General features: G+C 41.3%; 2 protein-coding genes and 2 non-coding genes across 5 annotated transcripts; all 4 read right to left on the bottom strand.

Annotated features, from left to right (window-relative positions):
• Window positions 1-4,875: 4,875 nt before the first annotated feature.
• On the bottom strand, window positions 4,876-4,949 carry TRNAI-AAU. The gene has a single exon. It is a non-coding gene; the product is annotated as a tRNA-Ile (tRNA).
• Window positions 4,950-5,468: 519 nt separating this feature from the next.
• On the bottom strand, window positions 5,469-5,540 carry TRNAA-CGC. The gene has a single exon. It is a non-coding gene; the product is annotated as a tRNA-Ala (tRNA).
• A 1,665-nt stretch (window positions 5,541-7,205) lies between these two features.
• Window positions 7,206-11,325, bottom strand: LOC123638795 (spermatogenesis-associated protein 31D1-like). Its single transcript, XM_045552620.1, is given in 9 exon segments — window positions 7,206-7,350; window positions 7,601-7,807; window positions 8,024-8,333; window positions 8,443-8,767; window positions 8,800-8,885; window positions 9,004-9,402; window positions 9,405-9,867; window positions 9,869-10,041; window positions 11,292-11,325. Coding segments are annotated over 9 exon segments (2,142 nt in total).
• A 6,328-nt stretch (window positions 11,326-17,653) lies between these two features.
• Window positions 17,654-26,082, bottom strand: HMGN4 (high mobility group nucleosomal binding domain 4). 2 transcript variants are annotated; one of them, XM_045552030.1, is made up of 3 exons: window positions 25,825-26,082; window positions 22,421-22,465; window positions 17,654-19,442 (listed from the first exon to the last, which is right to left on the bottom strand). In XM_045552030.1, exon 3 carries the CDS (start codon window positions 19,362-19,364, stop codon window positions 19,092-19,094), a length of 273 nt encoding a protein of 90 aa, XP_045407986.1. In that variant the 5' UTR covers window positions 19,365-19,442; window positions 22,421-22,465; window positions 25,825-26,082; the 3' UTR covers window positions 17,654-19,091. The 2 variants fall into 2 exon arrangements, with proteins under 2 accessions (XP_045407986.1, XP_045407984.1); XM_045552028.1 differs by lacking the exon at window positions 22,421-22,465 and having other exon boundaries at window positions 25,825-25,898.
• Between the last annotated feature and the right edge of the window lie 61 nt (window positions 26,083-26,143).

Raw genomic sequence — 26,143 nt, 5'->3', positions numbered from 1 at the left:
ACCTTATCCCCTCGGCTTAGAAACTCTTCTTGAGGTTGGGCGCAGTGGCTCGCGCCTGAAATCCTAGCTGGCACTCTGAGAGGCCGAGGCGGGAGGATCATACCCCATCTCTGCAAAAAATAGAAAAATTAGCCGTGTGCTGTGGAGCACGGCTGTAGTCCCAGCTACTCGGGAGGCTTGAGCCCATGAGTTCGAGCTGCAGTGAGCTATGGTGAGATGCCACTCAACTCCAACCAGGGAAACACAGTAAGACAAGAAAGAAAGGGAAGAAAGGGAGGGAGGGTGGGAGGAAGGAAGAAAGAGAAAAGGGAAGGGAAGGGAGGAAAAGAAGGGAAAGAGAGAGAGAGAGAGAGAGAGAAAGAAAGAGAGAGAAAAGAAAAGAAACAGAAACTTTTCTTGAAAATATCTTTGTGGCTTTTCTTTGCCCACATGTTACCTCCATGAGGCCTAACTCCACTACTCTATTTACTCAGTGCTGCAATGTGCATTCCACCCATTCCTAGCACTTCCAGTCACGTGCTAATATGTCCTATGTAGTGTACTTTTATATTTATTACTTACTGTCTGCCTCCGTCCCTCCATAGAATGTGAGGGGCAGAGATCTTGGTTTCGTTCATTGATAAATTCCAAACACCCAGAACAATGCCTAACACCTAGTGGTCCTCAACAAACATGTGGAATTGAATGAACAGATAAATATGTTTAATTTTTTTATGAAAAATGTATGAATCAGAAGCTCATGCCTCTGGAGTTTCCTTGAACTAGGAAGAAGAAGAGAGAATGGCAGGAAAACATATAATATCAAATTTCTCAACCCAAACAGCTAATAACTTATACCTAGAAACACAATGTTGATTTCCTATGGAATTCTAGACTGAATAGGCAGCCAACTTGCTATATCTACCATAAAATAAAAAAGAACATTAAAAGCAATGGTTTCTGAACCTTTTGAAATTCAAATTTAGCAAGTCTGAGATAGGGCCCAGGAATCTAAAATTTTAGAAGTTTCTCAAGTGATTCACATGTACAGCCAGACTTGGATACCTGAGATGGAGCACTTCTTTTGTATAATTCTGAGGCCTGAAGAGAAAATTAGAACAACATTAATCAGGTGAGAGGGAGGTATTTAGTTAATTGGGCTTCTAAAATCAATGAAGATGTGTATAGTATGCTTTCACTACTTATGGTCATGGGTGTTTTGGCGATAAACATGTACCAATGGGCTTATGAAGTATTCAAAGAAACAATAAAGGAAGACATGGATGGTGGAATTTTCACAGAGGGACAAAACAATCTCTCATCAAAAGTCTTGGTCAATTTAAGAAAGGGACTGATTTTCATGTCGCTTAAATAGTAGCAAAATTCACTCTTTTCTGGGATAATATTGCCACAGTCGATGGCTGATTTGACCTACTTCACAGCCAGCATGGATTTGCATGAGTACATAGTAGGAACGAAGTGAACAAACTTCAGTGGCTGGAAAGGGCAGGTTATTTCTAGATGGTAAAAAGTTTAGAGGCGATCAGGGTAGAAATGCAGTTTGAACTCTGAAAAACAGGCCTAAAATCTTTGGCTTTTATTTTGTAGGGAATTGCAACCTGTTGTAGGGTGGTTGGTTCTTCGCCGTATGAAGGGAAGAAAGGTAGGAGGTCTATTGTGCAGTTCAATATGGGTAATAAAGAACTGAAACGGTGTATGTGACAATAGTAAAGAAAACTCACCTTCCTGTTATTCTATAACCACGTTTGTTTGGGCCAGAAAGTAGAGTCACCATTCTCAAAGCTCTCCATGGACTTCGCTGCCTCCAAGTCTCTGCCCATCAAACTGTTCCTTTGTTTGGATTGTCTTCTCCACCTGCAGACTTTACCTTTTCTAACATCTCTGCATCCTCCTTCCCGTATCTTAAACATTTTTTGGTGGGATTTGTGCTCCAGAATCACCAGAGGAACTTCTTAAATATGCAAAGCTCATGTCCTACCACAGACCTACAGAACCAATGTTAACAGGAATTATTGGTTTTACAAAATCTCTAATAGGCTAGAGAAGTGCATGCCCGCCAGGGAGCGCCGACACTAAGTTCTACAAGAGTTACAGAGCCGGGTGGAATAGCTCGATCGAGTCAGTTTAAACCGTAGCTGCTTACGGTGACTCTATGATTCCGTATTTCAAGAGTAATCTACTCTGGAAACGCTTCTTTCTCGATGGCAGTGAGAAGCTTTGTTTGGGAGATTAGTGGACAGAAAAAGTATGGAAAGAGTAAATTGACATACAAGTATACAAACAAATAACACACTCGAACGCCCAACGTGGGGCTTGAACCCACGACCCTGAGATTAAGGGGTCGCATGCTCTACCGACTGAGCTAGCTGGGCACTTAGCAAACGTTTTTCCCTAATGTATTATGAGAATACATAATATTTTTTGTAAGGCTAGAGACTGTAGGATTCTATATGTTATCTGATTGTTCGTTTTGGTTTTGTAGATAAGATGACGTGAAACTCAATGAATGTAAATATTATCTGAAATCATTAACATGCATTCCACTCACTTTCTCTACATCTGCCCTCTTTTCCCCATTTTAACCAACTTGGATTGATAGATCCCAAAATGTTTATAGGACCTAAGAGCCAGAGTCTTTGGATTCTTAAAAGTGACCCCAACTCGGCCACTCCTAAAGCTCCAGACCCGGTTACGCGGCTCCAAGCATAGTCCCAAAGAGCCCAGGTCTTCGAGCCCAGACACTATCCTAGGGCCTCTCTGTGGCCCACTGAGGCGTTCCTCTCCTGTTCCCATCACCAGTCAACTGACTCTTGCCCCTCCTGCCACGCTACCCTGGATGTGGCCTTGAAGAAAATGTCTGCAGTGTTCGCCTTCCTTTTCTATTTGTTGTTCTTCATAATCAATGCACAAACAAAAAAGGGGAGAGAGTTGCAATTATATTTTAGTATAAAGTATCTGACAACCACTAGAATATAGGATCCAGTGGGTTTTTTTTTATGTTTTGTTTACTGCCGACCGCAAAAGTGGGTGGCACACAATACAGTAATATTAACAAATATCTGCTTAATGAGTCTAACAACGGTACGCTCCCGGAGAAGAGAAAAAATGCAGCTTCTCAGTAAGGCAGCAGAACCCTGATCTGCATGAAGGGGGAGTAACTCGATGTACTAACAAGGACAACAATGGAGGAAAATTGAAATGACTCATATAAAGGTTCGTAACACCTTGACTCTATGGTTCAGCGCTTGATTTTTTTCATTTAAATTCATCGTTTGATGTGATGAACGAATGAAAGATGACATTGAATTAAGATGTGATCATTGTCCTAGGCATTTCATATGACCACAACTGTGGAGTCAGAACTTCTAGAAGATAAACATTTGCCTTTACAAGAGTAATTTTACAAGAGTCACTTTAGAGCAGATGGAAAGTTGAAGAAATGTCAAAATTAGAAAACACATGCCTCTATTAAAGTAAGTATACAGTGCCCATGCCCCACCACCGACCATGATAGGGATCTGCTGACCATTTGTTGGGATCAAGTGCATATCACGGTCCCATGAGGCAGAGTAATTTTATTTATTGGCAGCTTTGAGTTACGGTGATGAAAGGAACGAGAAAGTAAGACAAACCGCGCAAGAAAACCTGGGATCGTCCAGGATTTGAACCTGGGACCTCTCGCACCCTAAGCGAGAATCATACCCCTACACCAACGAGCCAACACTGATCACTTTTCTTTGAGGTATAATAAATATCGATTGAATTTCTCTTTTTAAAGTGTTTTACATGAAGATGTATGCAAGTATAACTGTCGTGACTTCTATTTATTTATTTTTTAATATCAGGTCAACGTGGCTCTCAGAACTTCCCCGGATTTTCTCTGAATCCAACCCTAAGAACTGTATAAAAGGCTCGTTTCTCAAAGGGCGCTCGACTGTCCTTTGTAAGAGAAACAACTGTGGTGTTTGTTAAAAATGCAGAAATCTAGGATCTTTCTACCATCTACTGAGTCAAAGTCCCTGAAGCTGCATTTTTGACAAGTTCCCAAACTCCTAGGTGTAAGCCTGGGATAACCGGGTGTTCGCATGCTGGTTCCGAAATTCCACGTTGGAGCTCGCGACTTGATCTCACCATTGTCCACGGAAAATTGTACAACAGGTGAAAATTCACCCAACAGGATACACAGCTGTGAGATCGCGAAAAAACAGAGGAAACTGGATGTACAAGGAACAGGGCGGAATATATAAGCCAGGTACTGAAAGTCGATGTTGGTGGAAGATGTGGCTGATTCAAGAGGCGTAACAACAGTAAATGGGCTGAGCAGAGGGATTCCTGGCGTCGGCCAACCTGGACCAACGGGTTGTTGGCAGAGGGCAAGGTAGAATCTGGGAAAGGGCTTAGTCTTTTCTTACTTGAGAAATTTACAAAGAAAATGTTTCTATCTGGATGGAATTCCTGTCTTGATGTATAATGTTCTCTTCAAGTAGGGATCCTCATCTGGGCAATCGGAGATAACAGTGCTTTCAGCACACTTGCTCTGCATTTCAGTAACTGAAGACTCATCTATTCAGACTATTTAGAGGGCAGTGTTTGGCCACTAAATAAATTGGTGAGACTGTTTTTCCTTGTAATGAATTTAAATCTAACTCCTAAGGTGTCGCACTGCTTTTCTCCTTCTCTAGGGCAAACTTTTTGAGCGCTATGACTTAGGATTAGACATCTGCATTTCCCTAGGACGGTTTGGACTTTTGGCAGTGTTAGTTGTGGAGGTTTAGAGTCTGTCTTGTAACTACTGTCTTCGCACAATTTGTTTCTCTTTCTCTCTGGAAAAGTTACGAAGTTTAACCAGAATTTAAAAGGCGGAAAAATAAAAGTTGGCCCGTACGGGGATCGAACCCGCGACCTTGGCGTTATTAGCACCACGCTCTAACCAACTGAGCTAACCGGCCGGGTCTATTATTGCTTTTTCGGAAACCATCACAAGAATGTGTTCTATGTCTTGGTGTTGATTATTCTGCTGGAAAAAGATGTGCCGGAGCAAGCAAATTCGCCCACACTGACCTGGGTTTCATTCTTTCCCCATATGCTATTTTTTTTGTTCTCTGACCCATGGGACTAACAATAGCCCGTCCTCCCCTTTCCGTGTTCTCAAGCCAAGATTATTTGTGCCTCAAGGACCGTCCATATGCCCCAAATAGACACTCATTAACAGGTTCCAGGTAGTTTTCCAGGTTCCTCCTCTTCTAGCATCTCTCCTTTGGGGGTGTTTTTCTATGTTCCCAATTACAGTAGTTTCAGCTAAGAGATACCTCAAAATACCTCAAAGCAATCTTGTTCCCCTTGCTAAATATACAGTTTTATTCACAGTGGCTAATAGAACACCACAGGAAATTGATGAAGTGGAGGATACAAAGTATCTTGATTTGACATTCTAAAAACATGAATTGTATTAGGCTGATAAAAGGACTTGGAGATGCCGGGGATCGAACCCGGGGCCTCATACATGCGAAGCATGCGCTCTACCACTGAGCTACATCCCCGATCCTAGAGCGCGCTTCTTTGTAGCTCTCCCCAGTTCTTTCAAACAGAATTTTTTTTTTCCGCCCCCTGAAATTCTGAAGTTTGCAGAATGCTAACGCTAAATTCTCATTTATTTAGCCAACAAAATCCTGAAACGGCTATTGAGACAGCACTCATCGTCTTTCAAAGTACAAAAAATCTTCCAACCATCGGACGCTTGCCAAATACTTAACCTAGGGATAAAACTAACTGCTTGGAAATCAGACAAGGAAAAGGAGAGTAGGACTCTGTTTTAAAAACGTCTTTATTTCCTTTTCCCTTTTTCTCAAAGAAACCGAACACTGAAAACCAAGGCAGTTGAAACCAAGCACTAGTAAATCAAACAGTTCCCTCTGTCTTCACATTCAAGCGCCCAAAGTGTGTCGCTGAAAAGGTGATTCAATTACTACTTTAAGTGCACCAGCGTCAAATCAGGTTACATTCGATGTGTTTTAATTGGGCCCAAATGTTGAATATTTGAGATATTTATCTGAAGATGAGCATTCCGTTAGTTTTTAACTAGGCTGAATTTTATATAGTATAGTATATATCTGTATGTTATGTATAGATAATATAGAATCTACCTATACATATATAGAGTTTATCTCATATATAAAGATAGAATTTGGGGAGATGTTAGAATTAATGTAATATGGTTAGTCCTTGGTCTTGAAGCAGACCCTTGTTGTGGCTGAGTTTCTATGCTAATAATTAAGTTATTAACAAGCGTTTTCTGAATGACCAGCTTCTTATTGGAATCGCAGCTGAAACATCTAAAATTATGTTCTAGTTCAGGTGTATAGATAAATAGCCCAGAATTGATGTGGTTTGGGTGTTTCATGCAAAACTGGATAGCTCAGTTGGTAAAGCCTTCACCTTTTAATCTGAGAGCCCAGGTTTCAAGTCCCTGTTTAAATGTCACAGTATTTTTTCCCATTCCTTCATTTTTGTACCAGTAAATACAGTTATCCCCATTGTCTGCGGGGGATGGACTCCAAGACCCCCTGTGGATACCGGAAACCTCTGATAAGTGCCAAACCCTGTATATGTTATGTTTTTTGGATCTGATAACCAAGATGGCTACTAAGTGACTAGAGTGGCTAGCATCTATAGCATGGATAGGCTGGACAAAAGAATGACTTACACCCTGGGCTGACAGAGAGATTTCATCACAATGCTCAAGACAGCACACGATTTAAAACTTATGCTTGTTTATTTCTGAAATTTTCCATTTAATATTTTCAGACTGCAGTTGGGGTTAACTGAGACTGCAAAAGCAAAACCACGGATAAGTGGGGACTACTGTAGTAAGAGAGAGGAAGGTAAGCTCAAGTCACAGGCTGATTTCCCTAAATAAGTGAGGGAGTCCTGAGCAGGGCATAGGTCTCATAAGCAAAGGGGGTTTGGGGGTACATGATATCCATTCCTCAACAAGAGCTCCAGGGGACTGGTCAGCTTTTGGAAACTACAATAGGCACTCAGGAAGACATGAACTAACTCCTACCTTTCCCTAAGCACAAGCTCTACGTTACCCCAAACCTATGCCCCCAGCAGAGTACACAGAAAGTACCACTCTTATTAGAACATTTATTGAGAGTAATCAGTATTCTCAATGGAGAGAATCAATATTCTCAACAAGGAATGAATTATTTGGGGAGAGTGAATTTTCCTCTCTGGAAATGCTTGGGAAACATTTTCTGCCTAAATGTGTTTTTAGCAATGGTAGGGGTGGCTGGAGGCACAGGGCCAACTTGACACCTGCAGATGGGGCTTGGATGGGGCACAGGCTCCCTGTGGGCATGGATGAGTAATCCTCCTAAGGCAATAGCTGGTACTTAATTTCCACACCTTTCTGGGGCTTGTCTGTCCTTGTCTCTGATCCATCTAATGTTTGTAAGAGAAGTCTGGCCAGCAAAGGCACCTTTTTGGCTGCAAGACTTGGTGTGTGTCACTTCTGTAGTCATTGAAGGTATGGCCCTGGTAGGGCTCTCTGCCTGTACCTGCAGGTCTGTCTTGTGATGACATATATCCTTATGAGGACCTAAGGGGCTCTTTGGAGCCAGTGATATGTCTTTTATGCCTATGCCCTCGTTTCTTCTCTAGGAACTTCCCACTATGTGTCATAATTTTCCATGGTTCAGTAGTCTCAGTAAAGGCAGCTCTACTTTTACCTAGGCCTCTGTTCTGCACAGATGATGATAGGGGACTACCCTTTCCCAGAGAAATTTCTTGCCCTTTGCCTTTTATTCTAAGTTTAGAACGCCATTGCCAAAAGCAATTCATTGGTTTTCTGAAACGTTTTTCAGAAGGATGTTGTCCCTTCAGTGACAGGGTTGGGAAAGATTTGCTCCCAAGCATCTCCTCTAAAGTCTTGAGCAGAGTAGTTCTTCCTCCCGAGTTGGGATGTCCCCAACTGTGCCCTCCTTCCACCAGTATCTCCTGTTTTGGGTTCCGAAGGGCTCACTCTCTCTGCAGCTTGTGAGGAATTCTCTTTCTGGCACTTCTATAAGACGTGTTTAGAGCAACAAGGTCCTGCCACTGCTCCATGCTGATCCCTCTGTCCTCCAAGTAGACATGCAGCACCTGGGGAGCTACCAGGTTCCCACTGGAGATGCCCTGGGCGTGAGTTAGTGAGGCCTCGGAAGTCAGGTTATCTGAGGCAAGGGATGTGTCAGTGGGATGCCTCTGAGCTTAGCTGCACTCCTTCTCCAATTTAAGCTTTGACTCACCGAACAGCTGATTTTTAAGGCCTGATGATTTGAGATCTTGGAGAGCTGAAAATGTTGGTGGGGAATTTTCAATGGTCAGAGTAGTCTCTACTCTACTGGTATGCACATTTTATTAATGGGGAGCTTCTCCACTCCCTGGTTGTCAAGTTGTTACTAGATTGTGATTGAAGAGCACAGAGCTCCTCTGCCTTGAATATCTCCCCGGACATGTTGGGAGCAGAAAGATATCCTGAATTCTTCATCCATTTGCCCTGAAGCCTTTCTACTCTATCTCCAGAGCTCATTTTCTCATTTGTTAGCTCATGTCCAGCCCCAGCTTGTCTTGTGGGCAGCTTTGGGCTGCATCTATTGGCTAGTACAGCCTGTTTCTGACTCGGTTTGTCTATGCTGCTGTGAGGTGGGGGCAGAAAAGTTTGTCTGCCATCCTCAATTGTCTGGATGTTCTCTGTAAGCTCATGGTTTGTATCAGAGGTTGACTGTCTTAGGGCTCTTGTCTTCCTTTGCCCACAGGTGAGGAGGCAGGGAGCGATGGATCCAGGCTGGGAACTGAATTTGCTGTTCCCAACTTTAGAGCTTCTTGTAGGGGGCTTGGAGATCCTGTCATTGGAATTTGTTGTTCCCACCTTTTCTTTTAGGCTATGTCTCTGATCCTTCTTTACATCCTTCTTAAATGAAAACATTTCTGAGCATCGCCCTTGAAAGCCTCCAGACTGGCTCAATCCAAAATTCTCTAAATCTTTGCTTCTCTGAACTTTGAACAAAGAAGTCCATGAGATTCTATGTTGGCACTTGGATTCAGGTGTCTCAGGAATTTCTCTCTGAGGATTTAGCAGAGACAGAGACCCATGGATCCAGTGGAGCAGGCCCCACCGGTGTTGGATGGGCCTCTTCTGAAGGTAGTGCTCTATTTTCTTCCAAAGCTCACTGCTGAAAGAAAAATCTCTAGGAAGGAAAGAGATTGGAACATAGACCTTGGAGGACTGGCTGACCAATGTAAGATTTGGAACTGGAGGACAAAAATCTTCCTGAGATTTCTCGATCACAGAGGATAAACCCCACATCATTTCCTGTTCTTTCTGCAACACATCCCATTCCAGGTGGTGAATTTCAGACACTGTGCCTCGTTCTGGGGTTTATGAAAACACACCCCACAGATCCTAATCTGGGATAGAGGACCAGGTGATAGGATTGGGAGTGCGGATTGAAATTGGGCCAGAGACTGAACCTGAGTGAGGTTTAAGGACTGAGATTGGGGCAGGGTTTGCGGCAAGGACAGAGGTTGGGGATGGTTAAGTACTAGGGATTCTTTAGCTATGAAGGTATTTGAGATTCTGTTGAAGAACACAAATGTTGAGAAACAGTCACCTGGGACAAGGACAATAGAGTGCAGGGACTTGCCATGCTGAGATAGGATATGCCAGAAGAGCTGGATATATTTTTGCTCTAAAGCATTCTCAAAGGTCTTAAAATATAGGGCCTGCTGATGCATGTGCAACTCCTCTGTTTTGCCTTTGCTGGTTCAAAATGGAAGGGAAGCTGCTGAGCCCTGCTGACTGGCAATTGATGTTAACATTTTTTCCTGAAAAATTGAATTGGTAGTCTGGCCTAAGCTGCTTTGGAAAAGATCCCATCTTTTCCTTTTCCTTCAACATCAGGAAATTACCCCTCTTTTTAACTTGTCTCTCCAAGAGTGCCAGAACATCAGTGTTAGGCAGGGAGAGGTAACCAGATACTACAAGGTTGGCTGCAGGGTCTCCCACAAAAGAGGCATCAGAAGAGTGGAGGGCAAGAAGCTCAAAACAGTATGGTTTTGAATGTGTGTGTGTGTGTGTGTGTGTGTGTGTGTGCACGTCTGGAAAGCTGAACACAAAACAATTAATAATAGTTAAACTTTTAAAGAATGAGATTATTGAGGTATAGAAGGGTGATGATGACATTCTGTATTGTTTGGACTTTTATAATATGATATAACATGTATAATGGAATTTTTAAGTAGTGAGTGATTTCCAGTTTGGACTAAAAAAAAGAGAAGATATTTCAAAGGAAAAGGAATCTCCCATGTTGTGAAAGAAACCCTATGATCCTGGAGAGTGAACAGAGAGCTGGGAATCAGTGTCCCTGGTCGTTCTCTATGATGCTGAATCCAGTTGCTCTATTCCACCCCAGTGATGATACCAAGACAAAATCATCCCTTGGGGCTTGAGATGAATGACCAGATGGGAAAAATGTCAGAGGCACAGGGGTCTTTGGAGGTAAACAGTAAGCTCTGTTTCACTGCAGTGTTAAATGCTGGTAGGCAGGAGGAGTGATGGTGGAAGATGTGGTAACTCTCTCAGGATAAACAGAGACAGTCTTTCTATTCAATCATACTAGCAGAATAAGAGAACATTAGTGGTGGAAGAACCTTAATGATTACCTTGTGCCTTCTGCCAAGTACAGGCCCAGAGAAGGTAATGAACTTCCTGAAGGTCAAGTACATTGTGGATGAGAGAAATGATGAGGTGAGAATCACATCAGAGATCTTCCACCAGCAGTTTTCTTGATTCTTGGAGGAAGCTCACTGTTTGTATCCCTGAAGTTTGGCGACTGAAGAATCAGGAAAGAGCCCTCTTTTCTCTTTTCTTTTTTCTCTGTCTGTTAACACTGTTAGCAGGCATGGCCCCAAAGGCAGGGGGTGTATATTGGGCAGTTAATCACAAGTTTTGATGATATTTTAGAATGCGTGCAGCTGAATAAAGTACTTGGCACTCTTTCTCCTGTCTTTTCTCAACTGATAAACCTTCTTCCTGACATTCTAGGAGGACTTCTGTTTAGAGACACTGGAAATGAGTACCCTGTGTACTTTTTAGCACCTTTCCCAAACCTTAAAATATTATTTCCTTCTTAGTAGAGAAGATGGACTACAATGATGGTGTTAGGGCTGCCAGAACTGCTTATTGCTGGACAACACGGAATGGGAAGCCCATACCTCCCATCCCTGCCCTACTAATTCTATTCCCCTACTTTCTTCCTCTAATCTTTCAAGAATCTCAGGCATCTTGTCCAATCCCTCCATTCTTTTTCATCTCCTTCTCTATCTCTGTATCCTATTTGGTCCTCTCTGACATTTCCATCCTTCCTCCTCAACCCCCTCTGCTTGTAATCTATCCCATTTTTGCCTATTCCCTATTGTTCATCTTCATTTTCCCACTAACTCTCCACCTACAATGTTGTGTTGCTTCCCTCTTTCATGTCATTTTTCTTCATCTCTACTTTACTGCATCCTTCCATTTCCTTGCCCCCATAAAATATTATGGAGAAGCCAAGTCATAGGTGCTGGTCAAAAGAAAGTTTTAGGGAAATGGATTAGGAAACATCAGTGGCACAGTAGAATTGCCAGAAATGGACAATTAGTCCTAAAACGAGAGCTGGAAGGAAGATATAGCCAAGTAATGACTGGACTGAAGGCTGGTAAACAGCAAGTAAGATGAGATAATGTTCTAGGTCAGTGCCATGCTCCCCTATTGATAAGGGATATTTAGGGTGAGGCATCACCATATGACTTGCGTTTGTAGTTATAGATTGTTTCAGCTAAGAGGTTTGGGGACTAAGAATGAGAATTTAGAGAGGATTTTCATATTGAGTAGTCTGGGATTTTTTGAAATACATAAATAATGTCTAGATTATAAATTCTTTTTGTTTTTGGAGACAGGATCCCACTTTGTTGCCTGAGCACAAGGGCAGTGGCATGATCATAGCTCTCTGCAACCTCAAACTCCTGGGCTCAAGCAATCCTCCTGCCTCAGCCTCCCAAGTAGCTGGGACTACAGGCATGCGCCACTATGCCCGGCTAATTTTTTCTATGTATTTTTAGTTGTCTGGCTAATTTCTTTCTATTTTTAGTAGAGATAGGGTCTCACTCTTGCTGAGGTTGGTCTCAAACTCCTGACCTCAGGTGATCCTCCTGCCTCCGCCTCCCAGAGTGTTAGGATTACAGGCGTGAGCCAACGTGCCTGGCCTCTTGCCATCTCTTGTGGGGACTATGGCAATTGTCTTATAACTACCTTTTTTTAGCAAAATGGGCTGGGCGCAGTGGCTCATGCCTGTAACTCTAGCACTCTGGAAGGCCGAGGCAGGTGGATCGTTTGAGCTCCGGAGTTTGAGACCAGCCTGAGCAAGAGCAAGACCCTATCTCTACTAAAAAAAAAATAGAAAGAAAATATACGGACAACTAAAAATATATATAGAAAAATTAGCCGGGCATGGTGGTGCATGCCTGTAGTCCCAGCTATTCAGGAGACTGAGGCAGGAGGATCGCTTGAGCCCAGGAGTTTGAGGCTGACGCCACGGCACTCTAGCCCGGGCAACAGAGTGAGACTCTGTCTCAAACAAAACAAAACAAAAAACAAACAAACAACAACAAAAAAAAACTACCTTTTTTTTTAGCAAAATGGATAGCTGTTGTACCTCATTCTCTTAAAGTCCTGATTTCTAGGCCCAAATAAAGCAGTATATTTTATAGTCAGGAAATTTCTGGTTCCAATGTCCCCCTTCTAATTCAACCATTGAAAGGCTGACAGGAAGATTTTTGTGAAATTCAAATCTCATCAGGCTTTTTCCCCAGGAAAAGAGGATAAAATCTGAAGTCCTTTGCAAGGGAAAGAAGGTTCTGCTGACCTGGCTTTGCCTCTGATGGTAAATTTCCCCACAATTCGCTTCTTGGTCTCTTATGCTTCACCTAACCTCTAATTTATAGCTGCCAGGTCTCTGGAAAGATATGAGCACTCCAGGAGCTCTTCCCATCAAAGTTCATGCTTAGAGCCAAATCCTTTTGTGCAAAGTCCTCTTTGAGTCTTTCTTTGCATGGATGGATGGCTTGGAAACCATGAGGTCAAGGCTTGATCTTTTTACTTTTGCTTTTTCCTACTCTTTCATCAGATAGGAAGCTTTTTCTCTTTTGCTGGGAACTGATCTCCTCCTCTCTCTGGTGAGGTCAGGGCCCTTGGGCCTGCCTCCTAGCCTTGGCACACAATTGAATCTCAATAAATGCTTGGTGAATAAATCAAAGAACTAATCTTTAAAAGCAGGTTCTCCTCCCTAAAGCCTCTTGCTCTTTCTTCCTACTTTGCTACTTCCCACACCCACCAGATTAATATACCCTTCCTTACACCACTGCTGGAGTATATGGACAGCACTATTTTAGCACTCATGTCTAATTGACTAAATTAGTGGGCTGAACTCTGATTTATCTTTGTGTCCTCATCCCCTTGCCCAGCACAGCTCCTGACACCTGGTATGTGAGCAACTATTATTGAATGAATCAAGGAGTACCTGTCAGAGGTGATAAACATGGGTGTTTGTCTCACCATCTGTCTCAAAATTACTGTCCCCTAAATAAGGCATAGCAGTACAAGGAGCGTGTGAGACTTGGGACTAGTCTTCAAGTCTTTAACTCTCAAAGAGTTCATGTGATTAAGTCCATCATGATCACCTAAAAGAAATTTGAGCAGGTACAAGAAAAGTAATGATAAAATTACTAAAATCGGCCGGGCACGGTGGCTCACGCCTGTAATCCTAGCACTCTGGGAGGCCGAGGAGGGTGGATCGCTTGAGGTCAGGAGTTCAAGACCAGCCTGAGCAAGAGTGAGACCCTGTCTCTACTAAAAAATAGAAATTATCTGGCCAACTAAAAATATATATAGAAAAAATTAGCTGGGCATGGTGGCACATGCCTGTAGTCCCAGCTACTCAGGAGGCTGAGGCAGTAGGATCGCTTAAGCCCGGGAATTTGAGGTTGCTGTGAGCTAGGCTGACGCCATGGCACTCACTCTAGCCCAGGCAACAAATCGAGACTCCGTCTCAAAAAAAAAAAAAAAAAAATTACTAAAATCTTTCTCAAGTCAGTAGTAGGCAGAAAAAAAAAAAAAATTACTAAAACCTACATTTATGGAAGGCTTTCAATGTGCCAAGCACTGTATTAATCACTTTTGCAGAGTTTCTTAGCCTGGGGCCTGGTGAAGTTGGATGGGGAAAAAAATTTTACATCTTTAAAATCTCTAACCTAGAACTGAAATTTAACATCTCCTTCTCTTATACATCTAAGCGACGAAAAATCACATTTTTAAAATCACAGTAGGTTGTTACAAATATCCAATACTTATTTTGAAATTATGGTGGTCATAAGGCAAGTCTTGATGTTTAATGTTTAATACATTAATGAAGAAGCACACATATTACTGTATCACAAATTATTTTGTTTGATAACTGTTTTGGTTGGTGTAATTGGTTTCCTTTGTAATCCTATGTATTTTTTTGTGTGTTTTAAAAGATGTAATTTTGACAAGGGCTTCATCCTGGGGCCAGAGGGCTCCTTGGCACCTAAGAGGTTAAGAAGGCCCACAGATATTTACAACCTCAGAAGAGACCTCCCAGTGCTGTTTGAGCCAGGGCGTGAAGCCGGGAGCAAGGTCTTCCAGAGGTCTGAGGAGAAATGCCTGTTAAGAACGTAGGGTCCCAGCCTCCCCTACCCAGCTGGGGAATGTGGACGCCATCCAGAGTGGCTCGGCGCAAGGTGACACCGAGAGGTGCGATCTCCCATCGGCCTAGAAGGGGTTAGAAACGCTCCCTAGCGCCTAGCCGCTGGAGGGCCAGGCCGTCGGGCGGTTCAAGCAGGGCTTTTGTAGGTCATTTGTATGACCCAGGATGGAAGCTGCTGGAGGGTTTTGAGAGAGGAATGACGTACATTTTACGAGGATCATTGTAACCACTGTTGAGAAAAGAATGTAGTGGAACAAGGGCGGATACAGCAAAATAAATTTCCCTCCCTCGTCTTTCCAACTCTTCCAGGTCTAATGTCTCAGATTTGAGGGTCAGAAATTTGATATTAAGAACTCTGGATCACTCAGGTTCATTCATGTCAGACACTGAACTTCTCAAAATAGTTATAAATCAGGATGTTAATTTGTAAATTTACAGGTAGGACTGTAAGTGCCAAATGGATCAGGAAAGTGGGCAAAAAGGTTTATAGATTGACTTATGATTTCCTAATTTACTCGTCCCCCACTTCAGGAATTTTTTTTTTCCCTTAGATTTCACGGGCCCCTATGCAGAGCAATATTTCTATCTAAAAAATTAGCACCTTTGTGCACAAGATGTACATACTAAAATTCTAAATTTTATGAACACTTTTCCCCCTGGAATTTATTGTCATTTCATTACTACCCTTCACTGGAAATTTTAAGTGTTTAGCTTGTACAATATGGTCATTTCTTGCATTTGACGGTTTCCTAGTATCTTAGAAGTTCCTTAGTTTACTCAGAAACACCAAATTATTTTTTGGGATGAGTTACATTTGAGATTTATACCAGGCAGCCTCAAGTTTTTCAACAACAGGGACTTGTAGGCCCTGGAGTCACAGACCTACCTGGGTCTTATTCTGGATTTTACCACTCACTGTATGACCTCAGGGCAAGTCACTTAATCTCTGTTTGCCTCAATTTAACTAAATGTAAAGTTAAATGAGAATAATATTATTCAACTCATAGGGTTGTGGAAATAAAATTATGCATGTAAATCACTGGGCACACACAGTGTATGGTAAACATTAACACATAATAAGAATTTTCCTTATAGTCAAAAGCATAATGTTTGGTTATTCATCCTAATCATTTTTTTGATTCAACAAATACTTTATTGACTTCTATGCACCATATTCTCTTAACATCTTTGCAAATGTTATTACTCTTTCTAGAAGCCTTTTCCCCACTTCTTGCCTGACCACCTCATACATGTTTTCATTTTGCTGTTCAGGTGTCAACACAAAGCACACTACTCTGTGGTGACCTATCTCTCTTCCCCATTCGACTTTCAGCTCTGAAGACAGAGAATGTTTCTTTTATCTTTGATCCTGATTTGTTGTCTAGCAAAGAGAAAGTACATATAAATGTTGTTTACCAAAGAAAATGAAATGGAAATAGTTCAGCAGAGGAAGCATAGTGACACAGCATGACAAAGCAGAATTTCCAGCAATTCAATATTACAAAGGGAGACATTGTTGTTGAAATTATGTAATTCCAGTTTTAGTATATACACCACTGGGTTTAGTAAGGGCCTCATATGGAGAGGCCTGGCCCTGGCCCTCAGTTTTGCAGAGTAATCTTTTTTTTTTTTTCTTTTCAGTTTTTCAGTAGTGATGAGGTCCTGGTAAATATGAATTATTTTTTTTTCAAATTTCCAATAGAACTTTATGTATCATATGCTAATTTGGTAAATTATAATACTAATCAGTTCCATATAATATATCTGATTCTTTTAGAAACTGCAAAATAGGTATAATTTCTTGCTTTGCTACTGAGGAAACCATGGCTCAGAGAGGTTAAGCAATCATCCAAGCTTGGCATTCATTATTTACTGCCAACTCTCTCACACTTCACATCCAATTCACTCTCCTCCACAGCTCCCTACCAGGTCCGGGTCATCAACATGTTTTGCCTGGACTGTTGTGACAACTGTCTAACTGGTCTTCCTCCTTCCACACTTAGCCTTTTACAGTCTATTGCCCATGCAGCAGCTATACACACTCACACATATATTTACACACATGTGTGTGTATATGTGTATATATATATATATATATATATATATATACCACCTTAGATTGTGTCATATCTTTGCTCAAAACTATAAGAGCATCCCATTACTTTCAGAGAAAATTTACAGGCTGCAAAAATACTTCATTTTCTGGCCCTGGCTATCTCTGCAATCTATCAACTATTACTCTTCCTCACCCTCACTCCAGTTCAGCTGTTTTTGCCTCCTTGTTCTTCCTCAGTATGCCAAACACATTTTCACCTCATCTTTTTGCACTTGCTATTCCCTCTGCTGGAATGATTTCCCCTCAGATTCACATCTTTTGTTCTTTTACTTCATTAAGGGCTCTGTTCAAATGTTATTTCATCAGAGGACTTCCCTAACCTCTCTAAATAGCACCCACCTACACTTCTTTACTTAAGGCCCTTTGTCACATAAATTTGTATACTTTCTACCCTTTCCCCCCTCCTAATCTGGAACATAAGCTTTGAGAAAGCAGAGACGTCTTTTTTTTTTTTTTCTTCTGCTGTTATCCGCAGCATTTGGACTATGCCTAACATTAGAAAAAAGAATAAAAGGTATAAGGACTAAGAAGAAACAAAATTGTTTGTACGTACAAAACATATGGTTGTCTATATAGGAAACACACAAGAATTTACAGATATGAGAATTAATGAGAGGTAGTAAGTTTGCTGGATACAAAAATTAAAACATTAACTAAAAACAGAAAATGTAATAACTAAAAATATACCATAAAAAAGTTTCAGAAAGTTCCTAGAAAATATTAACAAAAAACATTTATGGAGAAAATTATAAAACTTTATTGAAAGATATTTAAAAAGCCTAAATAGAGAGCTATACCACATTTATGGACTGGAAGACAACATTGCAAAGATGACATGGCTCACCAAATTAATTTATAAATTTAACACAAATACAATCAAAATTTCAACATGTTTTTGGTTTGTTTGATTTAGAACTTGTCAATGTAATCCTAGAAGTTGTATGGAAGAGCAAATGGCTAAGAATAGCCAAGACACTCCCAAGGAAAAAAAAATCAGTGGTAATGTTGGAGGTAGAGGTGAGATTGGTCAACACTATGACAAAATGTGCAGGCATTTCGGTTTTTATCAAGATCTTTTTCTAAAGTTGTAGTAATTAGGACTGTATAGTTGGGCCACAAGGTTAGACAAACTGACAAGTGAGTCAGAATAGAAACCATCAATAGGCCCACACACATACAAAAAACTTAATTTATGAAAGAGCCAGTGTTACAGATCAGTGGGAAAGGTTGAACTTTTCAGTAAATAGTGCTGAAGCAAGCACTTATCCATATGGGAAAAAATATTAAATTGAACTTCTACCTCATACTTGTCATAAAAATCAATTCAGGGCAGACTAAAGACAAATGTGAAAAGCAAAACTACAAAACTTTTACAAGGCAGTAAAGAATATCTTTATGACTTTGGGTAGGAAATGATCTCCCCAAGCCAAATTATATTCAGCTTTATAAAATACTTTTCAAAAACAGTTACTTCCAGCAGGACATAGGTGCCAACCTATAACATTTTATAACTTCCAAACTCCCATACTGAAAAAGTCACTGTAAAAGTCAACATCTTTTGTTGCTGCTTTGAACAGGAAAGGTTTTCAGAGAGGGTGGACACTTCACAAGAGGCATGTATAAGCTTTTCACAGGCCAACTCTGACATGGAGGAAATGAACTAAAACCTGCAGAGTTCTGAACAGGAGGAATCCATAAACTAAAAATTGGAATCTTGGCCCTTTTGAATGACAGTATCTCAATGTTATCACCTGAGAGCCTCAGTTTTGTTACCTAACACAGTTGATTTTAGGGGTGGCAAGGCCAAGTCTATGCTGATGGCATCAGGGAAGGAGAATATGAAGTTTGGCTTCCCCACACTGTAAGGCTTCTGTGCCAAAGTGGCTAACATGTGAATGTCAGAGAATTTCTCCTGGGAACCAAGAACAGTCTCTGAAAACCAAAACAGAAAACACTATTTTCCCCCATTTCAATTCAGTTTCTGAGACACACTCTATTAGTGGTATTTGCCCTTTCCACAAAAAACAACAAAATGTCCTGGGTGCTAACAATATAACTTAAAAAAAAAACAAAAAAACCCAAATCCTACATTTTTATAAAACTTGACTTAAAAAAAATAGTATTTCAAACACTAGAGTCACTAGAAGTAGAGAGCTATCAAAAACATACATTCACTTGGCATCCCCAGTGCCTTCCACTTTCTGGGACTGGACTGTAGAGGCATCTTGGTTTTTTGCAGGGTTGTTCCCATCCTTGCCAGCATCTGCTTTTCCTTTTCTTCCTTTGGGCAGCTTCTCTCCCTTCTTTGCAGGGGCCTTTTTAGGCCTGGGCTCTGGTTTTGGAGGGGCAGGTTTAGCAGACAACCGTGCTGATCTCCTCTGTGGTTCATCCTTCATTTTCGCTTTATCACCTTTAGCATCTCCTTTTGCCTTTCTCTTGGGCATGGTGGCTGCAGTGCTTGGAAGGTGGCTTTGCCAGTCCCAGGGGTGCTTGTCTTCCTTACACTGCTCCTGGAAAGATTTCTTTAGCAAGACATAAAAAGTGTAACCCATAAAGGGAAAGACAGACAAATTTAACATTAAAAATCAAATTTAAATATATTGTTAATAAGTTGTGTAAATCAAAAAGATAGCATAAAAGTAAAATAATATGTTACCAACTGTGCTAAGATATTTGTAACACATATAACTGACAAAGGATTAGAATCCAGAATATATAAAGAATTCCTGGGCTGGGCCTGGTGACTCACGCCTATAATCCTAACACTTTGGGAGGCTGTAGTAGGGGGATAGCTTGAGGCCAGGAGTTTGAGATCAGCCTGGGCAACATAGTAAGACCCCATCTCTACAAATAAAATAAAGAATTCCTACAGATCCATGAGTATAGGACAAAACAAAAATTTTAAAACTATGGGCAAAAGTGTTAACAAGTAGTTTGAAGAAGCATGAATGGGAAATAAGCACATAAAATATGTAATAAGGGAGCCACAGGATATAATATTTTATACCTATCAAATTTATGAAAACTAAGTTGTCTGATAATATTAAGGGCTCAGCAGATGTGAACCAATCAAAACCCTTAAGTACTGATGGGTGGGGGTGTATGTGTGCGAATTAGTGTATTCAGTTTGGAAAACAATGTGGTATTATGTAAAGCAATTTTACTTCTAGATGTTTTACTTAGAGAGATTCTTAGAGGTATACACAGGAGACCCCTACAAGAATGTTTATAGTAACACTGCAATTTCAAAAAAACTGTAAACCATTCAAATGTCCTTCAATAATAGAATGGATAAATACATTTGGTAATATCTATAAAAGGGAATACTGTTCAGTAGCAGAAACAAATAGATTACAGCTACATGCAAAAACAAGGATAAATCACAAGAACAAAATGTTAAGCAAAAAAAGCAAGCTACAGAAGAATATGTATAGATCTATTTATATGTGTAAAACAATGACATGTTTAGGGTACAAGGAGGTAGTAAAATAAAAGCGATAAATATAAAAATTGGGACAGGGATCACCTCTTGGGGGTTGGGAAAGGGACATGTTTGGAGAGGGCATGGGGTATGGAGGTTAGTCCAGAGATAAGGGGGTAGGAGTGGCATTTTCTTCTTTAAACTGAAGAGGAGGGAAGCACATGGCTGATGTGTTCTCTATATCTTACACAGAAAAATTGTATCTGCTGAAGAATAAAAATATTTTTTAAATGTGCGTAGTCCAGAGCACAAATTCAGAGCCATATAGGTAGGAATAGAAAATGATTTATTTTGAGTTTGGGTAATTAGAATCCAGGCCTATGGGTGGCATTCATGGGCACTTCTGCCTTTTTTTTAAAGCTTTTGGCGAAGATTACTTACTCAGACCTTCTGACCCACCCTTGGAAACATTTCCTGGGAAATTTTGTAACACTGTTAGCTGACCCCACTCCACAATATTATATTTTAAGAAAAAAATTATCTTGTTTCTAAATTACTCCAGAGTTTTCATTTTTTGCTGGCCCTCACATCTATAGTGGGCAAACATGGTCATATTTGAGCAAACTTAGATATGATTTGTATGTCCCAAGGCTAACAGAATAACTGCTGTAAAGCATGCTAAGACATTAAATTATCCATTTCCCTCCAAATTTTTTCATTATAAATAGAATTTCTGCAAATTTTGCATTTTTCTTTCCTTCTTACAGAACAGAGGGGAGAGATAGAATAAAGAAGAGGGAGGAACCAAAGTGAGAGTGTGCCTTGAACTAGTCGTCATTATTTCCCTTGGTACTTTGTAAGGCACTCTGGGAACAAGGATTATAATGAAACAGTTCTGTTTAAATGTTGAATAGCTCTTCAGTGGAAAGCTAATGTGAAATTAGCTGCATCCTTCTCTTCCCTGACTGTGCTTTCCCTTGCCTTCTTTTCAGGAAGGCTGAATTACTGAGGGGTCAAAAAGTAACCGTACCACTGACTTCTCTGTTGCTGTTGAGACACGCTGCAGTTCCAATCCAGCTACGCCTGCCCTGCTCTCTTCGGAAGACATTCTTCTCTAGACATTACATGAATTTACACCTAATTTTTGCCCCTTTCTCTCTCCCCCAAATGTACTCTAAAGAAATGTTTTAATAATTCTTAGAAAACAAAAGTTTTTTTAAAAAATGCAAATTCAGACACAATAAAGAAAAATAATTGTTAAAGAAAATAATTGAGAAGGATGCCAGAGATCACATAGGTCAGCTTTGGGTATGGTAACAGTGTGACCAGAAAGAAATGGGTAGGAGAAAGATAGCCATTTTTACAACGAAAGAACCAATATTGAGAGACATTTTATGGCATGAAAATCATCTGGTCTAATAGAAGTGTGACTTGATTTACACCTGTTGCCCTAGTAGTCATTAATAATGCTCTGTCAAGTGTGATGGCTCACGCCTGTAATCCCAGCGCTATCGGAGCCAAGACAGGAGGATCACTTGAGCCCAGGAGTTCAAGGCTGCAGTGAGCTATGACTGAGTCATGCACTCCAGCCTGGAAGACAGAGTGAGACCTTGTCCCTTGGGGAAAAAAAAAAAAAGCTCCCTTTTACTCTCAAAAAGTTTCCCAACTCAGACAATAAATATTAAGGTTATACTAAATAGTCTGCATATATTCTTAGAAACCTTTATATTAAGAGAATGACAGTGTTTAACCATAAGAGTAAGAGTGAGCTTTTGATCTAGAACACACTTCCTTAAAGAATGGACACTGCATACCATTCTCCTTCCATCTCACTCCGAAATTGTGTTTCTCAGCCCATCTCCTGGTGGGGAAATGCTGACACAATCTGTTTCCTGTGTGTTAGGGTTTCAGTCTTCTTCAAATTAGATCCCTTGTAATCCATTCCAAGTAGGGGGGACATGATCCCCATGTGTCAAATGCCAAAATACAGCAGGTGACAAAATAAAATCAGGGAAGACAGGCTGCTGCCTGAATGCTGTATCTGAATATGTGAATATGGATTAAATTCTTGAAACTCACCTTTAAGAAGCTGATCAGGAGACCGGTGGCTGACTCTTCAGAGACCTTACAAATGTGGGAGACAGATACAGAAATAATGAAAAAGGGCCAGAGGGATAAAAGTTCATTTCATTTCCACAAAGGCCAAGGAGGGCTGGAGAAGGGGGATGCTCTTACCGCACAGTGGCATTAACTTAAAAGAAATTATCTGAGGTGAAGCAGAGAAGATTCTTAGGGAAATGAAACTATTCTGTATGCTACTGTAATGGTATATATTATATAACAGTGGACATTATACATGTGACAAAACCTATTGAACTTTATATAATGAACTCTAATGTAAACTATGGATGTTAGTTAATAATAAGGTATCAGTATTGGTTCATCCATTGTAACAAATTTATCATACCAATGCAAGTTGTTCATAGGAGAAACTGAGGTACAGGGAAAGGGAGTATGTGGGAATTCTGTACTTTCTGCTCAATTTTCTGTAAACCTAAAATTGCTTGAAAAATTAAGTCTATTAATGTAAACAATTCATATTTTAAGAGTTCAAAAAGAAATAATTTGTTAATAATAATATAGGAGTCATTACAAATACTCTCTCATGCATTTGGGAAAAAAGAATTATTAACTAGCAGATAAATCTTACAAATAATTTTATAGCTTTTGGAAATACAGAGAGAACTGACTTTCAGTGATATCACCAGGGCAAGAAATTATCAAGACAGATACTGAAGTTATTGTGCCAAGGCATGGCAACAATTTTTAAAGTTTTAGGAATATAACAATTCCCTTTTGTTAAAAAAAACTCTTCCAAGAACAAAATTATGGTAACAAAGAACAGAGCAAGTTAGTGAAAGTTTTGAATCACTCTTCTCATCTTTGCATTGCACAGAACTGAAATTCTTATGAAAGTTCTCAATGTACTCATTTAACCATATTGCTTATTTTGTAATATAGAAAGGTATTTCTTCCCTCAGCAGCTAAAGGGGAGAAGGAACAAAGGATTCTTCCAATCCTTTGTTAGCTATGAAAACTTGCATTTTTTCATTAGAAAAAGACCGTGAAGTTTAAATTAACTGGCAGAAATAGATTTAAAAAAAAGACTAACAGGGAGATAAAAAGTAAAATAGGGTCTTTAAAGAGGTAATTAAGGTAAATTGAGGTCTTATGGGTGGGCCCTAATCCAAAATGACTGGTGTTCTTATAGGAAGAGGAGATTAGTAGGACCCAGACAACATGTGAGGACATAATGAGGAGGTGGGCCATCTATAAGCCAAGGAGAGAGGCCTCAGAAGAAACCAACCCTGCCCACACCCTGCTCTTGGACTTCTAGCCTCCAGAACTGTGACAAAATTAATTTCTGTTGGTTAAGCCACCCAGTCTGTGGTACTTTGTTATGACAGCCATAGCAGACCAACACAGGAGGGAATAGTGTAAGAACTTAGCGAGCTGGGACATCTCTTGGATTAGGTTACTTTTCAGATCTTTCTTGCCCATGCCCTCAAAATCTTTTTTTCTGTTTCTTTTTTTTCTCTTTCATAGCAAGTCTGTCTTAGGTGTCCATGGACCAAATCCCACCTCATCCAGTACTCCCACCAGCAAACACAGGCAAAGTCCATTTTAGCAGCATCCTTTTGCTCCCCTGATGAACACTGAACTGGATTTCCAGGAGGTAGTTCTAACTTGGATTCTAGCCTCAATCCCTCCTCCAAATCAGAAGGCTACTCTCTTCCTCCCTGCCTCTTACTTATGGAGAGATAGTGCCTTTGGGTTGGAGGGAAGACCTGGAAGAAGGTTATTAATGCTAAACTTAGGAAGGAGACAATAAAGGATATATTATAAAGAAAAGATTCACATACAAAATGCAGTGTGGTACAGGAATAAGAGGTCACATGGTATCAGTCACTTTTCAGGGCCTACTTGTTCTCCATCTTCCAAAGTATTACAGACACACCATGAACTTCCATTTGAGGTTAAGTGAGAGAGATTGGGGGAGGCAGATGTTGAAAGGAAGGGTAAGAAAGGGCAGCATGTCTATAAAAGGGTAGGGCTGCTGCTGCATCTTGCCAGAATCCATCTGGTTTGAAGAGGAGTGAGCCATAGGCCTCCCAAACCAACAGTCACCCACCTACAAAGGTTGGTTAGGGGCAAAGCTTCTGGGCTAAAGTACTTCTGGCCACTGGCATCATAGAAAGATGAAGAGGATAAATCCATGCCAACCTCCCTGACCCCGGTGACCTTGCCCCCTTGCAGGGCACCAAATTAACTTGCCTGTATTTTTGGGTGGTATCGAAGGGATTTTACGTAAAAATGTATTAGACAAATTGCTTTTGAGCCTTGTCCAAGCTTATTGTCTTACTAACCAAGACATTATCTTGCTAGCTAAAATATTATCTTGTTAAGGGAACCAGCAAGATGATAAAAGCATGGGTCTTTCAGAGAAGTTATGAGTTAAGGAGTTACAGGTTTGAGAAAGGCAATCCCTATCCAAACAGCCTGTTTAAGAAAGTGATAAAATGATAAAAGGAAACAATCATTAGATAACGACTGTCCTTTTTTTATGGTCATAAAAACATCACATTCTTATCAGTCATTTGAGGGAAGCTGGAACAATGTGATCTGACAGGTCAGGCTTGGCTAATCTTTAGAAAAAGTAATAATACATCTAATAAGGAAATACTGAGGATACACCTGGGGCTGTCAAGTGGCACACCAAGACTTCTTTCCTACAAAACCGTTTGATCCAAGATTGATCCAACTAACTTGTAAGCAAGACAAATGTCAGGCAGAGGTCCACGGCCAAACACCAGGGCACAAGTCCTTATTTTAAACAGGTGCTGCCAATGATTTTTCTCGAGCTGCAAGGCAAGACGCAGAATCGACAGTTCGGCCATTTCTTAACTTTGGGATCTATTTTTCTCTTGTTGACTGGGAGAGCAGAAAGTCAAAGTGGAGGAAGACTAGCTCCTTCGGTGTTTTCTCGATGGAGGTTTCCGAAGGCGACGCCCTGTAAATTGAGAAGCGAGGGAGAGCCCAGGACAAGCTCAGCCGGCCGGCCACAACCTCTTCAAGGCCACAGCCCGGTGCGCTCAATCCTTTCAAATCCTCTCCTCTTTTCCCTTTTATCTGCCCTAAAGCGACCGTGGGGACTTGTCCCTGTCCAGCCTGCGGATTTCTGTGATCCTCCACCTTCCAGATTCTGCCTATCCCAGGGATTCACACTCGGAGCTCGAAGAGATATTGTGGTTAGTCTGAAGATGAGAGGGCAAGGCATGGTTGTCGGAGCGGAGGCCAAGGCCGCTAATTACGACCAAGGCCACATAGCAAGAGGGTACCAAGTATGCGGGAGGGCGGCGGGACCCCCAACCGTCCGCTGCCCCTTTTCCCGGAGGAGCACATGAGGCCTGCGAGACACTTACCCGAGTCTCGTGGGGCCGTCTGAGGGGCGCGGGAATCCCAGCTGCGGCCCTGGCTGCCGCGCTCGACTCGGGCAGGGCCAAAGCAGACGCTGGAACACTGAGGACGAGCGGAGCCGGGCACCGCCGGGCACGGCCGGCAACAGGAAGGCGAGGGGAGGCGGGGATGCGCTTCCGGGGCTGCAGGCGGCGGGCCGCCCCGCGTCCGAGCTCGGGAGAGCCTGCGGTTCTCCCCGTCGTGATACGTGGGTCCGCCTCCGAGGCCGCCGGACTCCGGACCCACCCAGAGCAAGAATGCACCAGCACCGAGGCCCGGATCTAG

This window comes from Lemur catta, chromosome 5 (genome assembly GCF_020740605.2).
Source record: "Lemur catta isolate mLemCat1 chromosome 5, mLemCat1.pri, whole genome shotgun sequence".
NCBI lineage: Eukaryota > Metazoa > Chordata > Mammalia > Primates > Lemuridae > Lemur > Lemur catta.
The sequence above is the reverse complement of the archived record's forward strand: the minus strand, read 5'-3'. Positions and strand labels throughout refer to the sequence as shown.

Coding starts and splice junctions, on each gene's coding strand:
- HMGN4 (XM_045552030.1), bottom strand. CDS start 19,364: ATGCCCAAGAGAAAGGCAAAAGGAGATGCTAAAGGTGATAAAGCGAAA.